The sequence below is a fragment of the Salmo salar genome, chromosome 09 (genome assembly GCF_965601325.2).
Source record: "Salmo salar chromosome 09, fSalSal1, whole genome shotgun sequence".
Taxonomy (NCBI): domain Eukaryota; kingdom Metazoa; phylum Chordata; class Actinopteri; order Salmoniformes; family Salmonidae; genus Salmo; species Salmo salar.
Window position 1 is genome coordinate 116,756,111 of NC_138299.1, and position 17,453 is coordinate 116,773,563.

General features: G+C 43.9%; 1 protein-coding gene across 6 annotated transcripts in view; it reads right to left on the reverse strand.

The window, feature by feature from the left end:
• The window catches only part of dock10 (dedicator of cytokinesis 10), a 180,947-nt gene that overhangs the window by 21,767 nt on the left and 141,727 nt on the right, over nt 1-17,453 (reverse strand). For 4 of the 6 annotated variants that reach the window (XM_082956145.1, XM_082956144.1, XM_082956143.1 and 1 more), the window contains exons 39-50: nt 14,254-14,358; nt 9,569-9,678; nt 9,139-9,254; nt 7,939-8,076; nt 7,458-7,640; nt 7,010-7,120; nt 4,715-4,930; nt 2,716-2,773; nt 1,714-1,812; nt 688-794; nt 361-483; nt 145-258 (exon numbers count right to left, since the gene is read on the reverse strand). In XM_082956145.1, coding sequence (XP_082812271.1) covers nt 145-258; nt 361-483; nt 688-794; nt 1,714-1,812; nt 2,716-2,773; nt 4,715-4,930; nt 7,010-7,120; nt 7,458-7,640; nt 7,939-8,076; nt 9,139-9,254; nt 9,569-9,678; nt 14,254-14,358 — 1,480 coding nt within the window. The remainder of the gene's footprint in view (nt 1-144; nt 259-360; nt 484-687; nt 795-1,713; nt 1,813-2,715; nt 2,774-4,714; nt 4,931-7,009; nt 7,121-7,457; nt 7,641-7,938; nt 8,077-9,138; nt 9,255-9,568; nt 9,679-14,253; nt 14,359-17,453) is intronic. The other 2 variants (XM_082956148.1, XM_082956147.1) reach the window with 2 other exon arrangements.

A 17,453-nucleotide genomic window follows, 5' to 3' on the forward strand; every position in this document is an offset into this window, starting at 1 on the left:
GTGTGCGCGATCCAGATCGATGCCAAACATGACAATGAGTAACAAGGAGTTAGTATGATAGCACAAACAGACTGGCACCCAGGCTAGGAACATGGCAAACACACACCTTTCTATAAGGTTTTCTGTGGCTCTGATGGCACTTACCAGTCCATAAAACGCCACGCGGTAGTATCGGCCAAACAGACGCTTCTCAGAGTTCACGACCTCTGTCACCTTCAGGTAGGAGCGGTGGATGTCGTAGTACAGCTCTGACAGCCTCTGTGGATCACACACACAAAATGTCAATCACAACTATGCCCTTCCTGTCCGAGTGTCTCTGGCCTGGTCAAGAAACAACCTTGTCCGATTCCACCCAGTCACCTTGAAATCTCGCCTCTTCTCAAAGACAGCAATGACGGGCTTGTTGATATCGGCGATGAGCTCGTGCCTCTCAGACTTCCACAGGTAGTCCACACACAGCTCCAGCTGCTCCACTAGAGTGTCCTACACACACAGGAAGTATTGGACGCAAGTTACAGAGAGGAAAGGTAGATAGATAAATCTATACAAGAAACTACACGGACGCATCTCAAATATCATCCTTCTCTTGTCAGGTTCCTCATTGTATTGTCATTGAATGATCTTCCAAATCTGAGCTGAAAATTCGATACAATTCTTTGTACTGGACCCAGTAGGGGGTGAGGGTACCTCAGTGTAGGGGGTATCTTGCGTCCCTGTGTCCTCTTTCATGGCCCCCTCTTCCTTCACGTTCGGTGAGATGCACATGAAGGCCGCCCAGCCCATGGAGAACGACGCTGAGGTTTCACACAGGATATGACATCAGAGAAGGAGGGACATCGGAGCGAGAGCTCAAAGGAACAACATGTTGTCACTCTCTTCTTTATGCTTGTGTGCATGTTATCATCCGATGGTATGAGCCCATACACCACACACTCTCACTGAGTCACACACACACACACACACACACACACACACACACACACACACACACACACACACACACACACACACACACACACACACACACACACACACACACACACACACACACACACACACACACACACACACAGTAACACTGTGGTACTTAACATTCCTTGTGTTCCATATCAACGAACCTCAAACAAAGAACAGTAACTCCATTCATTGTGAACGTGCTTTCTTTACACATATCAAGTGAAACTTAGGTGGACATCAATAAAGGCATCTCAAAAGGCAAGGTAGACCACAGACATCCAGACATCTTTCAATAGTAAAGGCAAAATCAGTGGACTTGAAAACATTCTACCTGCCTGGACTCCATTCTGTTAGTCTTTTGAGTCACAGGGTTTGTTCACCATACCACTTAGAATGCATGTCCAATACATTGCTTTCTTCTAAGTGGTATTGCAAAGCCATTGCAGTGGACTTCAAAACATTACACTGTGCACCTGTAAAAATGTAGACTCCATTCTGCTAGTTGCAGTCAAAGATCGGCCCTAGTGTTTTTAAGTAAACTGTTTTCACTATCTATATTGTATACTGTATGTAGACTATGTGTACGTTCTATATATTCTGTTTATTGCTGTCAGCACCATTTCACAACGTTAAATTCCTGGTAGATGTTAATGTACTTGGCGAATAAAGTTCTGATTCTGAAGTAGTCATAGCTTGAATCCCCCCCACCCTTTACGCATCCCTGTTCCATGGCCGGCCCCAGGGCGGCACACTCACTTTCTCCATCTCGGGGGGTTAGTAAGGGGCTACAGTTAATGACATTGGGCTCCTCAGGAACCACACTTGACATCCTGGCCTTGTCAGGTTTCCAGTAGCCTGCGTTATAAGGAGGAATATAGGAGTTTACTCTACACAATTTAACTTTCCACTTGCTGTTTTGCCTTTTTTCACTGCTTTACAGGGCATGCTTTCCACACACGGCGAGCGGCGACGGAAAGCGAGAGATGACGGCTCATGCTGTGAACGGTGAAGCATGGGCTAGCAAGCACACACCTGCAGATGGAGACACCGCGTTCCCATGTCATAGTAGTGCATACTATACACGAGAGGAGGTGAAGTCGCACTCACAGCAGCAGACGCCGGCTACGTCCCAAATGGCACCCTATCCACTCTTTACGCTCTCATACACAAACATAGGCTGCGTCCCAAATAGCACCCTAGGTTTGTGTATGAGAGAGTAAAGAGTAGATGGCCAGTACTGTGGCACAGAGGTCTCTGTGCGCTGATTGGATGATGTCATTGTTTTCCAGACAGTGGGGTTGTGACACACAAAACTCAGCTCTGACTAACCTCTCTTCTCACACCCAAATAAGTCATATGCCAACACACAAAAGCATGCACACATACACAGTGTATAACAAATCCACAAGCATTTACATGCAAATACATGTATACACACACCCGCGCACAGACACACACGCACACACATATCAACCCACTCATACCGTTTCCAGCCCTACACACGCAGACAACGTCGTTAGAAACAAACGTTTGCGCAGAGAGGCTACAGTAGCCATATGTACACAGTGCTGAATGTCACACATGCTGTCCAGCCAATCGATGGGCAGAGGGGCCAGAAGACTCACAAGCAGTGGTTAGAGGTTCTCCACACGCTATAGAGCACAGGCAAACACACACGCACACACACACACACACACACACATCTGCAGAAGCTTGTCAGCAGCACTGCCATGTTGCGGCCCACCGGGCTGTGCTCACCTCTCCTCTTGAGGGACTCAGCGATCAGGGCTGAGATGTGGATGTAACACATGGCCGCCTGAGGGACAGAGGAACAGGAGGAAAAGAGGTGAACAGTTTAATCACAGATACCATCACATCATTAACTAGGTGTCCCACAGTAGGAGTGCTGATCTAGGATCAGTTCTAACTTTTAGATCACAATGAATAAGATTCCATGGACAGGGGGGAGATGATTCTAGATCAGCACTCCTACCCTGAGATGCTCTGATATGGCCCCTGAACACCATCACAGTGTAACAACCCTAGTCTTGGCAAGTGCATTATAAACACTGTGGCAGTCTCAAGTAGTATGAATTACCCCTTAAAAATGTTGCATTGTTGTCAGAGGTGGGATGGTACAGTGGGTATCATAAGTATCTACCCCCTTAGATTTCTTAAAATGTTATTGTATTACAAAGTGGGCTGTGAAGGGAAATGTTATGTTTGTGCTTTTCTAATAACCAATCTGACTGGGTTCATGCAAGTGACTTTGGGAGGAATCCTCCCTGTCAGTATAAGCAATTTGGCTGTACGCCCAGAACATTGCTTTGAGAAGGGAAAGGGACATCTCAGTTTCAAGACGAAGTCACATGCATGAACCAAAAGTTAATGATGAATGAATTATGAATAATGTAAATCATGCAAATATAACTTGCCTGTGTAAGCAGTATATAACTAACAGGACTGCCCCGACAGAGCTCCCGACCAACATGTACTATGGTGTATTAAGTTTCTCCAGCTTGCTGATAATAAAGATTGATTCATTTAATATTGACTTCAGGTGTCCCTGGTGGTAATTTCCACGACAGAGCTTAAAATTGATTTCATTATTTTTTTAAATGGCAACAATCTACACAAAATACTCTTTAATGTCAAAGTAGGGAAAAAATTCTAACATTTTTTTAAAAGAAATGAAAAATTAAACACTAATATTCCTTGATTAGATCAGTATTCGCCCCCGAGTCAGTACATGTTAGAAACACCTTTGGCAACAATTACAGCTGTGAGTCTTCCTGGGTTAGTCTTTAAGTGCTTTGCACACCTGGATTGTGCAATATTTGCCCATTATTATTTTCAAAATTCTTCAAGCTCTCAGGCATAAGCTAAGGACAATGAACACAATTGCATTTTATCGATGGCAATTTGAATGCACAGAGATACCGTGAAGAGATCCTGAGGCCCATTGTCGTGTCATTCATCTGCCACCATCACCTCATGTTTCAGCATGATACTGTCTCAAGGATCTGCACACAACTCCTGGACACTGAAAATGCCCCAGTTCTTCCATGGCCTGCATACTGACCAAACATGTCACCCATTGAGCATGTTTAGGATGCTCTGGATCAACATATACAACAGTGTGTTCCAGTCCCCACCAATATCCAGCAACTTCTCACAGCCATCGAAGAGGAGTGGCACAACATTTCACAGTCCACAATCAACAGCCTGATCAACTCTATGTGAAGGAGATGTGTCGTGCTGCACGAGGCAAATGGTGGTCTGATCCACACCCTTACCTATCATTAAGGTATCTGTGAACAACAGGTGCATGCATATCTCTACTCCCAGTCATGTGAAATCCATAGATGATGGCCTAATTTATTTATTTAAATTGACTGATTTCCTTATGTGAACTGGAACTCAGTAAAATATCTGTTGCATGCTGCGTTTATATTTCTGTTCAGTGAACACTTATGCCACGCCTATATTTTTGTTATTTAATTTGTATTAATTTGTAAACATTTGTAGAATTTACTTTTCACTTTGACATTATGGAGTATTTTGTGTAGACCTATGACAAAAAAATCTCAATGAAATTCATTTCAATCTCACTTCGTAAAGCAACAAAATGTGAAAAGAGGGGGGGTGACTACTTATGATACCCACTGTACATATCTCTGCACCCTATACATAACATCACATCACATAACATAACCTCTAACCTATAACATATCCCAGTAAGCCAGTCCTACTGCACCTCGGAGAGGTCTCCGTTGCGGACGTGTATCTTGGCCATGCTCTCCAGCCAGGTGCGCCGGAGCTCGGGCGTGCTGGCGTAGGAGTTGGCCAGGCTGTATTGCAGGTCCACCAGCATCTCCGGGTCCTTCTCGTGCTCCTTCATCTGGGACGTGGCCATCAGCACCGTGCGGATCCGCTTGGTCAAGTCTTTCACCTCGGCAGGGAATGGTGTGTTCTGGGAGTGCGGATGGATTATACATACTGATATCACAGTTTATAAAGGTTGATTATTATTTTAGTGGTAAACAAGGACAAAGGGTTTTTGGCTTCTGTGAGGCTCAGTTACAGACACAATGTACATGACATGACGTCACATCAGATCAAACACGGGCAGTATACGCAATCGCAGCATATACAAACATTATTAGTCACTAGAGGGAGTTAAGAGAGGAATCACAAACTCACTTCCTCAACACTAGGTCTGACTCCCAAATGCCACCCTATTTGCCATATATGCAACAAGGCAGGTCCTACAAGCTCTGTTTTATTTCGCACCTGGACTACTGTTCAGGCGTGTGGTCAGGTGCCACAAAGAAGGAAAATTGCAGTTGGCGCAGAACAGGGCAGCACGGCTGGCCCTTAAAAGTACATGGAGCGCTAACATTAATGATATGCATGTCAATCTCTCATGGCTCAAAGTGGAGGAGAGATTGACTTCCTCATTACTTGTTTCTGTAAGAGGTGTTGACAAGCTGAAGGTACCGAGCTGTCTGTTTAAACTACTAGCACACAGCTCGGACACCCATGCATACAAGACATGCCACCAGAGGTCTCTTCACAGTCTCCAAGTCCAGTACAGACTATGGGAGACACACAGTACTACATAGATCCATGACTACATGGAACTAACTATATTACACATCTGGTAACTGATGCAAGCAGTAGAATCAGATTTAAAAAGCAGGTAAAAATACACCTTATGGAACAGCGGGGACTGTGAAGTAACACAAACATAGGTACAGACACATGCATACACACACATGATAACATACGCACTGTAGACACACGTACACATGGATTGTTTTGTATTGCATTGTAGATATGTGGTAGTGGAGTATGGGCCTGAGCGTAGACACTTAGTGTGTTGTGAATGTTGTAATGAATGCATTGTAATGTTTTTAAAGTTGTATAACTGCCTAAATTTTGCCGGACCCCAGGAAGAGTAGCTTGGCAGCAGCTAATTGGGATCCATAATAAATACAAATACAAATATATGCAGTGTCAGATGAAGGGTCGAAAACACGCAAGTCATAGACTGTTCTCTCTGCTACTGCACTAACTCTTTGGACTCATCACATACGCTGCTGTTACTGTCTATTATCTATCCTGTTGCCTAGTCACTTTACCCCTACCTATATCTAAATACAGTATCTACCTCAATTACCTAATAGTACTGCACATCATCTTGGTACTGGTACCCTGTGTATATAGCCAAGTTATCGTTACTCATTGTGTTTTTATTCCTCCTGTTATTATCTTTCAATTTTTCCAGTTTTTTTCTCTCTGCATTGTTGGGAAGGGCCCGTAAGTAAGCATTTCACTGTTAGTCTACACCTGTTGTTTATGAAACATGTGATAAATACAATTGTATTTTTTTGCCATGGGACGAAGAGGAAGATTTGCAGTTTACAACAGATTTATAGCAATTCTACACATTTTGCCATAGGAGGGAGAGAATATTTAGCTTTTTAAAGCTAGTTTTCTGCAATTCTACACATTTTGCCATAGGAGGGAGAGAATATTTAGCTTTTTAAAGCTAGTTTTCTGCAATTCTACACATTTTTCCTGGGGCGGAGAGAAGATTTAGCAATTGTATTACTCATTTCATGCACAATTTTTAGTTTTAGAGTTAATTTCTTCCAATTCTACTCCTTATGACATTGGGTGGAACGAAATGTGTGCAGTTTTTAACATGATATCTGAGTGAGAATGACTACTAATTCCACCTTGATTACTACAAGTTTAGATAGCTGGCCGCTAGACTAACTTATCAATCAAATTTGTATGTTGCTGACGTGGGCTAATTGAGTGACTATCAATGACTGACATAACAAGAGAACAACTGTTGATGAACAACCACATTTAGAAAATGCACCTTGTGTTTTCTACTATTCTACATCGGAACAGTAAGTTGACACCCCGACTGAGTTCCCCCGCCAGTTGCCCACCCCTGATTTATACAGTAGTGGATTATAAAGGGAATAGGGTGCCATTTGGGACGCAGCACAATTCTCAGTCCAGTCCCTGTTCTCACCTTGAGAGGAGCATCTCCGTTGGCAAAGTTATTGATGATGGCCAAAGACTGTTGGAAGCGTGAGCCCCCGATGCCAGCATCCGCTATCAGCTGACTCACTGCCTTGATCAACTGAAAGGATGGAGAAGAGAGAGGAGAGAAAGAGAGTGAAGGTGGTGCTAATCACAACCGCTCTGAAACAGTGTGGCGACGTGTGTGTGGTCTCTGATCCGCTGCTAAACAGTCTGTTTCAGAGGTAAACACAGCCAGATAAACATCCTGGCCTTTCTCTATCTAGGCCCTGTGTTCACCGCACAAAACAGTGAAAATAAAGATCTGGTGCGTGCACACACACACACACACACACACACACACACACACACACACACACACACACACCACCCCCCCCACCACCTCCACCCCAAGAACCACAGCCCACATACACATCCCTCCACCTCCGCTGACTGACCTGTAGGTGGGAGCGGACGATGGACTTTCCCTTGGTGAACTCAAAGTTTTTCCTCATGAAGAAGTAGAGGAGCGCGGAGGCCTCAGTCTGGGTGGAGCTGGAGCGGTGGTTACAACACTTCAGGATCTCGTAGCACAGGCAGCCACACAGGTCCGCTTTACCCTGGAAGAACGCAGAGGGGAACTAGAGAGAGAGAGGGTGGAAGGAAAGAGATAGAGAGAAGAGATGGGGGAGGAAGAAAGAGAGAAAAAGCAAGAGAGAGAAATAGGGAGTAAGTAGGGAGAGAGAGAGAGAGAGAGAGAGAGAGAGAGAGAGTGGGGGAATAAGGAGGGAGAGAAAGGAAGAGAAAGAGTGAGAGAGCGAGAGACAAGGAGAGAGCTCAGCATCAGTAATGTACTATGAATACATTCTGTGTCCATAAAGTCAGTTAGTGTGTGTGCACACGTGTATGTGTGTGAGAGCTATCAGCTAGTGCAGAGACCTTCTGTATGAAGAGGCGCAGGGCAGCAAATACGTGTCTCAGGGTGCTGGTGGACTGATTGATCTGGAAGAACAGGAGGTAGGTGTCGAACACCTTCTTCATCAGCAGGTTCTGACCCTCGTCCTGCAGTAACTGTTTCTGTGGGAGAGAAAGAACAATCAAAGAAAGAAACAATCAACATATGTGCTTCCCAAATGGCACCCTATTCCTAATCTCGTCCACCAGATGGCTCAGCGGTACAAATTGAGTCTGGGGGCAAGGTTACCCTATTCCCTATATAGTGCACTATTTTTGACCAGGGCCTATATAGTGCTCTTGTCAAAAGTAGTGCACTATATAGAGAAAATGGTGCCATTTGGGACGCAAGCGTAATATGAATTACAAATGGCTTCGGTCAAAACAGACAAAACAGCATGTCTGGGTTGCTTTACAGAATATAGCAATTGTAGGAATTGTAGGGCAGCCAACTTGAGAATTGAGGAGTGCACAGTAACCTACAAGAACAACAGAAGATAAAATCCCCAACTTGGAATACAAACGTAATATCTCGGATTCAGTGAAGTGAAACAATAATGATTAGTGAAACAGAGCGGTTTTTAGTGTGGATTCCATGTGGAAAAGTCACTGTAGTTCTTAGTAATAACCACAAGGTGGCAGTGGCGTATTAAAATGGGCTCTCATGAATGAGGCTCTCCAGAAATCCCGGTTGGAGGACTCACAGATTTCCTGTTAATTCCCTCGTGACTCCAGGAATCTTCCAACTGGGATTTCTGGGAAACCTGGGAATTGTGGGGGAATTTTGCAATCCTAGACCGGTCATTCATGAGAGCCCATTTTAATACGCAACTGCCACCTTGTGGTTATTACTAAGAACTACAGTGACTTTTCCACATGGAATCCACACTAAAAACCGCTCTGTTTCACTAATCATTATTGTTTCACTTCACTGAATCCGAGATATTACGTTTGTATTCCAAGTTGGGGATTTTATCTTCTGTTGTTCTTGTAGGTTACTGTGCACTCCTCAATTCTCAAGTTGGCTGCCCCACAATTCCTACAATTGCTATATTCTGTAAAGCAACCCAGACATGCAGTTTTGTCTGTTTTGACCGGAGCCATTTGTAATTGAGCAACCGTATCACGTCTCTAGGTTGTAGAGATCGGTGTTTGACCATTCAGTGGTCACTGTTGTTGTCTGACCTTGTGGTGATGGACAAAGAGGCCCAGAACATCCAGTACGATGAGGGCCACCTCGGTGGACAGATTGGCCTCGATGTCCGTCGGGCTCAGGTGGTCACCCTCTGGGATGTTCCCATCTGAGGGAAGGACAGGAAAGGGGCAATGATACAGCAGCACAGCAAGCAACAACACAAAAACCTAACCCCAGCACTAACCCTCACACACCTGACAACAGAACAGTAATAGCCAAGTACTGTTAGCACTGTAATAGCTGAGAAATACCACTATTGACGGTTGGTAAGAATAAAAAAGCTAATTGGCCTAGGACAACAAAAGCTAACTAACTAACCACATAGATGTGAACTATGTGAACTAAACAGTTTTAAAATGGAACCGGGGTGGCAGTGCCCAGTGATGGTGGGTGAGTGGGCGTAATCGGGGGAGACATTACCCGTCTCCATCATCTGCAGAAGCTTGGGGTTGGTCAGGGCGTTCTTGGCCCGGATGATAGGCATGGTCTGGGAGCGTGCGTGCCGATGGCCATCCTGTCCTGACAGCATCCTGGTGACCAGAAGGTCAGGGGTTAGAGGTCAGAGGGTCAACACGTAACTCTCAACCTCGCAAGTCGGGGTGGTGTTCAGCAGGGATGAAACGGGTGCAAGTGGTTTGAAACGAAGGAGATACTCTGTGAACTTGTCCAATATGAACGCTCCTTTGATCCGTTTCATGTTTTACGTTTCGTGAACACGACGCCCGATATATTCACTCCGCCTTGAAAACATCCTGTAATTCTGCACTGCGGTCTAATCCCAAATGGACCCCTAGACCCTACGACCTATGCACTTGTGGAGATCTGAGAGGATGTGATTGGTAGAAACAATCCGCTTAACCTATCAAAGGGCAAGTAGGGGCATGTATTTATTGCACCTGTCAAATCTCCACAAGTGCATAGGGCGTAGTCCAGGGGTCCATTTGGGATTGGTCCTAAGTGTGTGAAAATGCCTAAGAAAACATTATCACCTGTAACGTGACAACACACAGGTTAATGCAACCACATAGTTAAAAGGGATTGCTGTTAAGACAGGGATTCTATTTTTAATGGGGGAGGATATGCAAACAAAGGACTAGCCAATTACACCACGCCACACGTATGGTAGACACTGAGGGGCATGATGAGAAAACAGAGTGGCCGCCACACTATCACATGACACACTCACAATGTCCACCATGGATGGTCACGTGTTCAGGACCATGAAGACGACACTGATGAACAGCAATGATGAACTAAACTCATAACCGGACAAATGGTGTACACAAACTCAGCTGTTTTAAGTCCTACTTATAGTTTACTGGACAAAAAATGTATAGTTAACTGGACAAAAAATGTATAGTTAACAGGACAAAAAATGTATAGTTTACTGGAGACATTTTTTTTATATATTACTGGACAAAAAAGTCAAGTTCTAAATAAAGTGGAACAGAATAAATCATTTCCATCTCTATCACTCAACTCCATGTTAAAGACACCTAGCTACAGTGCCGATAGAAAGTCTTGAACTTTTTTCACATTTTGTTGCTTTACAAAGTGGGATTAAAATGGATTTAATAGTCTTTTTTTTCATCAATCTACACAAATTACTCTGTAATGTCAAAGGAAGAAAAATGTTCCATTTTTGTTGTTGTTGATTCATGACAAATAAAGGAAGTTTACCTACACTTAGGTTGGAGTCATTAAAACTCGTTTTTCAACCACTCCACACATTTATTGTTTTAACAAACTATAGTTTTGGCAAGTTGGTTAGGACATTTACTTTGTGCATGACACCACATTTTTCAAACAATTGTTTACAGACAGATTATTTCACTTATCACAATTCCAGTGGGTCAGAAGTTTACATACGCTAAGTTGACTGTGCCTTTAAACAGCTTGGAAAATCCCAGAAAATGATTTCATGGCTTTAGAAGCTTCTGATAGGCTAATTGACGTAATGTGAGTCAATTGGAGGTGTACCTGTGGATGTATTTCAAGGCCTACCTTCAAACTCAGTGCCTCTTTGCGTGACATCATGGGAAAATCAAAAGAAATCAGCCAAGACCTCAGAAAAACAATTGTAGACCTCCACAAGTCTGGTTCATCTTTAAGGAGCAATTTCCAAACGCCTGAAGGTACCACGGTCATCTGTACAAACAATAGTATGCAAGTATAAACACCATGGGACCACGCAGCCATCATACCGCTCAGGAAGGAGACGCGTTCTGTCTCCTAGAGATGAACGTACTTTGGTGCGAAAAGTGCAAATCAATCCCAGAACAACAGCAAAGGACCTTGTGAAGATGCTGGAGGAAACAGGTACAAAAGTATCTATATCCACAGTAAAATGAGTGCTATAATCGACATAACCTGAAAGGCCGCTCAGCAAGGAAGAAGCCACTGCTCCAAAATCGCCATAAAAAAGCCAGACTACGGTTTGCAACCGCACATGTGGACAAATATCATATTTTTTGGAGAAATGTCCTCTGGTCTGATGAAACAAAAATAGAACTGTTTGGCCATAATGACCATCGTTATGTTTGGAGGAAAAAGTGGGAGGTTTGCAAGCCGAAGAACACCATTCCAACCGTGAAGCACGGGGGTGGCAGCATCATGTTGTGTTGTGGCTCAGTTGGTAGAGTATGGTGTTTGCAACGCCAGCATGGTGTGTGCAACGCCAGGGTTGTGGGTTCGATTCCCACGGGGGGCCAGTACAACATTTTTTTTTTAAATGCATGAAATAAAATGTATGAAATGTATGCATTCACTACTGTAAGTCGCTCTGGATAAGAGCGTCTGCTAAATGACTAAAATGTAAATGTAAAAAATGTTGCTTTGTTGCAGGAGGGACTGGTGCACTTCACAAAATAGATGGCATCATGAGGTAGAAAAATTATGTGGATATATTGAAGCAACATCTCAAGACATCACTCAGGAAGTTAAAGCTTGGTCGCAAATGGGTCTTCCAAATGAACAATGATCCCGAGCATACTTCCAAAGTTGTGGAAAAATGGCTTAAGGACAACAAAGTCAAGGTTTCGGAGTGGCCATCACAAAGTCCTGACCTCAAGCCTATAGAAAATTTGAGGGCAGAACTTGTGGAAGGCTACCCGAAACGTTTGACCCAAGTTAATGCTACCAAATACTAATTGAGTGTATGTAAACTTCTGACCCAATGTGATGAAATAAATAAAAGCTGAAATAAATCATTCTCTCTACTATTATTCTGACATTTCACATTCTTAAAATAAAGTGGTGATCCTAACTGACCTAAGACATGGAATCTTTACTAGGATTAAATGTCAGGAATTGCGAAAAACTGCGTTTAAATGTATTTGGCTAAGGTGTATGTAAACCTCCGACTTCAACTGTACCTTGATTAGATAAGTATTCACCCCGTGTCAATACATGTTGGAAACACCTTTGGCAACAGTTACAGCTGTGAGTCAGTCTTCTTAAGTAAGCTTCATAAGAGCTTTGCACACCTACTTGTATTGGCCATTATTCTTTACAAAAATTCTTCAAGCTCTGCCAAGGTGTTGGGGATCAAGGCTAGAGAGCAATTTTCAAGTCTTGCAATATATTTTCAAGCAGATTTAAGTAAAAACGGCAACTTGGCCACTCAGGAACATTCACTGTCTTCTTGGTAAGAAACTCCAATGTAGATTTGGCTTTGTGTAGGTTATTCTCATGCTGAAAAGTGAATTCCTCTTCCAGTCAGTGTCTGGTGTAAAGCAGAATGAAGCAGGTTTTCCTATGCTTAGCACCATCCCGTTTCTTTTCATCCTGAAAAACTCCACAGTCTTTGCTGATGTCAAGTATACTCATACCATGATGCAGCCACCACAATGCTTGAGAAAAGGAGGCAGTTCCTCAGTGATGTGTTGTGTTGGATTTTCTCCAAACATAAGGCTTTGCATTTAGGCAAAAATGTGTATTCCTTTGCCGTTTTTTTTCTTCTTCAGTATTACTTTAGTGCCTTGTTGCATACATATGCATGTTTTGGACTATTTGTATTATGTATATTTGTATTCTTCTTTTCACTCTGTCATTTAGGTCATTATTGTAGAGTCACTACAATGTTGTTGATCCATCCTGTTTTCTCCCATCCCAGCCATTGAACTCTTGCACTTTAACACATCATCCACAGCATAATTATTAACTTGACCATGCTTAAAGATCTGTGCTTGAAAATCTGTGCTTGAAATTCAATACTTGACTGAGGGACCTTATAGATATTGTATGGGGGACAGAGGAAGTGGTAATCATTCAAAAATCATGTCAACCCCTATTATTTCACACAGAGTGAGTCCATATAAGTCATTATGTGATTTGTTAAGCCAAGTTTGACTTCTGAAGTAATTTAGGTTTGCCTAAACAAAGTGGGTGAATACTTATGCAACGACTATATTTTAGTTATTTAATTGTTATTCATTTGTAAAAATGCGTAGAATTTCCTTTTCACTTTGACATTATGGAGTATTTTGTGTAGATCAAAATTACAATTAAATCAATTTTAATCCCACTTTGTAACGCAACAAATTTGTAGTATTACTGTAAGTCCAGTGATCCTTATCTAACCTGCATAAAAACATGTAGTTAACAACTAAATTGCGGTTTTCTGAACTATTCTACACAGCTCACTCAGTGTTTTATGATGTATTACCCACCTAACTATGACTAACAATTACAATTAATAAACACATCTATATATTATTACCTTTTCACACTATCGTACCAACCTGAACTATATTGTACTGGCTCGGATACTTTCTTTTCACATTGTTCTCTCCTGCACGGTTCCAGCAACTATAGTGGATGTGTAACCAGGCCAGCGGAGTACAGCTCGGCTCAGCTCAGCTCGGCACAGCTCAGCTCAGTAGTGTGAAAAGGGTACGTATGTGTGTGAGTTCGTGTCGGACGCTGTGAGGTGCTCCGAGGTGAAGTTTCCCCTAGGTACAGATCTAGGATCAGCCTCCCTGCCCCCAATCCTAACTATAACCATTAGTTGGGCAAATGTTAAACTGATCCAAGATCAGGGTGTAGGGGAAACTTCACCCTGCTCCCTGTGTGGAGGGGCCCCCAGGTGGCGACTGTGCGTTTACCATTGAGGGAGCAGGCCTGAGGAGGACTGGGTGGAATGGTTAGAGCCCTTCAGGGTGCCATTGTTCTGGGTGGCCTGGGCCAGCTTTACCGCGGCTGCTAGCTTCCTGTTCACAAGCCAATGACACCAGCGTTAAGTCACACCACCATCATCATTATCATCATACTCTTCCTCCTCGTTGTCGAAATGAACATCACGGCCCGGATTTATCAAGCGTCTCAGAGTAGGAGTGCTGATCTAGGATCAGTTTAGCCTTTTATATCATAATGAATCAGATTATTATGGACAGGGGGGTCCTGATCCTAGATCAGCACTCCTACTCTGAAACACTTTTAATAAATATGGGCTCAGGTGGGCTAAAGCCATCAAGCCAAGCAGAAAGAGGAGGGGGTCATTTCAGCATGGGACACAGCCATAGCGAGGTAGCGGGGTTAGTAGTGTTAGATAAAGAAAAATGATATTTTTCCAACGTTAGGTTGACGTTGCCGTCATTGTGGAAGTATTTTAAGAGCTATAGAGAGCATTAGTTGGAAGTAAGGGTCAGAGAGCTTTAGTAAATGCGTCCTAGTTTGCTTGTTGCTAATACAGTAGCTACGGTATGTGGTGACAGAGATTAACATGTGCATTGAGCTAAATGCTTGGCCTAACCAGCTAATGCTATATCAATGAGCAGATTTCTTAGTGGGCAGGTCACTGATTCTACTACGGCCAGTTATCACAGAGAATGTAGAGCAGCGGATGGGTGGATGGACGGACGGCGGGATGATGGATGGAGAGGAAGATGGCCATCATGCTACATGATCATTAGCTTGCACATGACAGCAGCAAAAGCCATGCAGTAGCGACACACACATCACAGCAAAAGTTTCAGGGTTAAACAGTACGGAATCAGTCCAAATTCATCACATGTGTGGCCATCAATAAATGTGCAGTCACATAGACCTCCATTAACACGTCAATTACACACATCAACACGTGGAGTAGACAACACACAGGGCAAGGCAAGACACAGAGACACACATTCCAGTGTGATCAGTCTGTTAACATGTAATATCATTGTTTACGAGTGTGTTTAATGTTTAATATTACAGATTGTAATAGAAAACAGCCGTTCAGTGGATGCCTTTCCAAATGGCACCCTATTCCCTTTGTCAAATTAAATCAAAGTTAATTGGCCGGGTAGACAGATTTGCAGGGGTTTTAACAGGTGCAGCAAAATGCTTATGTTTCTAGCTCCAACAGTGCAGTAGAATGTCTCGCAAATACAATACAAATAAACAATCAATAAAAAAAATCTAATCAAGATATCAAGAAATGACAGAACTGGTCCAATTAATAATCCAGGGGTAAAGATATTCGAGTGAGCCTGTGTCAGAATCTAGAATATAAATACATGGTGTGTATAGACAGTATATCATTTGGAAAGAAAATGGTATGTATTGGCCTCCCGAGTGGCGCAGTGGTCTAAGGCACTACATCGCAGTGTTGCGGCGTCACTACAGCCTGGGGTTCGATCCATGACTGGGAGTCCCATAGGGTGGCGCACAATTGGCCCTGCGTTGTCCGGGTTAGGGGAGGGTTTGGCTGGGGGGGGGGGCTTTACTTGGCTCATCACGCTCTAGTGACTCTTTGTGGCGGGCCGGGCGCCTGCAAGCTGACTTCGGTTGTCAGTTGAACGGTGTTTTCTCTGAAACATTGGTGCAGCTGGCTTCCAGGTTAAGTGAGTGGGTGTTAAGAAGCGTGGCTTGGCGGGTCATGTTTCGAAAGGATGCACGACTCGACCTTCACCTCTCCCAAGCATGTCGGGAGTTGCAGCGATGAGACAAGATCGTAACAGGATTTCATGAAATTGGGGCGAACAAGGGGGGTAAAATGATAAAAAAATGAATAAGAAAATGGTATGTACAGTAGAAGCAAGGTATATTAGGATAGGCTATGTGGAGAATACAGTATACATAGAGTGAGTAAACAACAGTATATATACAGAATATGAGGTATATGGGGCATTAGTTTCAAGGTGCAAGGCAGATAGCTGGCTAGTGATGGCTGTTCAACAGTCCGATGGCCTGGAGATAGAAGCTGCTTTTCAGTCTCTCGGTCCACGCTTTGATGCACCTGTATCGTCTCGCTCTGCCAGAAGGAAGCAGCTCGGATGGCTCAGGTCCTTGATGATCTTCTTGGCCTTCCTTTAACACTGAGTGCTGTAAATGTCCTGAAGGGCAGGCAGCGTGTCCCCGGTGATACGACAGGCGAATGGCACCACCCTCCGGTTGAGGGCGGTGCAGTTGCCATACGAGGCGGTGACGCAGCCCGACAGAATACTCTCAATGGTGCATCTGTAGAAGTGCGTCAGGGTCTCTAGGGGCCATGCGGAATGTCTTCAGCCACCTGAGGTTGTAGAGGCGCTGTTGTGCCTTCTTCACCACGGCGTCGGTGGGGTTGAGTGGATGGGGGAGTGCTCCCTCTGCTGTCTCCTGAAGTCCACGATCAGCTCCTTTTTTCTCTTTTTTTTTTACACAGAGGGTTAGTTTGTTGTCATAGCACCACTCCACCAGGGCTCTAACGTCCTCCCTGTAGTCTTGTCATTGTTGCCTACCCTCACCACCTGGGGTCGGCCCGTCAGGAGGAGTTCAGACCCAGGGCCCTGAGCTTAGTGACAAGCTTGGAGGGCACTGTGGTGTTGAAAGCAGAGCTGTAGTCGATGAACAGCATTCTCGCATAGGGATCCTCTTGTCCAGGTGGGATAGGGCGGTGTGCCCTACTACTTTTGCCGTACTACTGCCCATAGGGTTCTGGTCAAAAGTAGCGCACTATAAAGGGAATACATCTTGGCCAAAGGTAGTGCACTATAAAGGGAATAGGAGCAGGGGCCATATGGCTCTGGTCAAAAGTAGTGCACTATAAAGTGAATATGGTGCTATTTGGGACACAGCCAGTGTTACAGGTGTGCTGTGTGTTAACGCATCACTGTATGTATGCTCCTGCTAGGCTGTATCCACTCAACAGAGAGATGTGCTGGATGAGGTTAAAAGAGGGAAATAAAAATCAATGAGGCGCAATTGAAACAGAATACATTATAGGAATGTCTCGGTGAAACCTTCAAACAGCGATGTGGATGCACAACGCGCAAGTCATCGGCCTACTTCAAAAAACAGCTCACACTCAGTTCAGACAGGCATCAAAGGCTTGGCACCTCGTAGA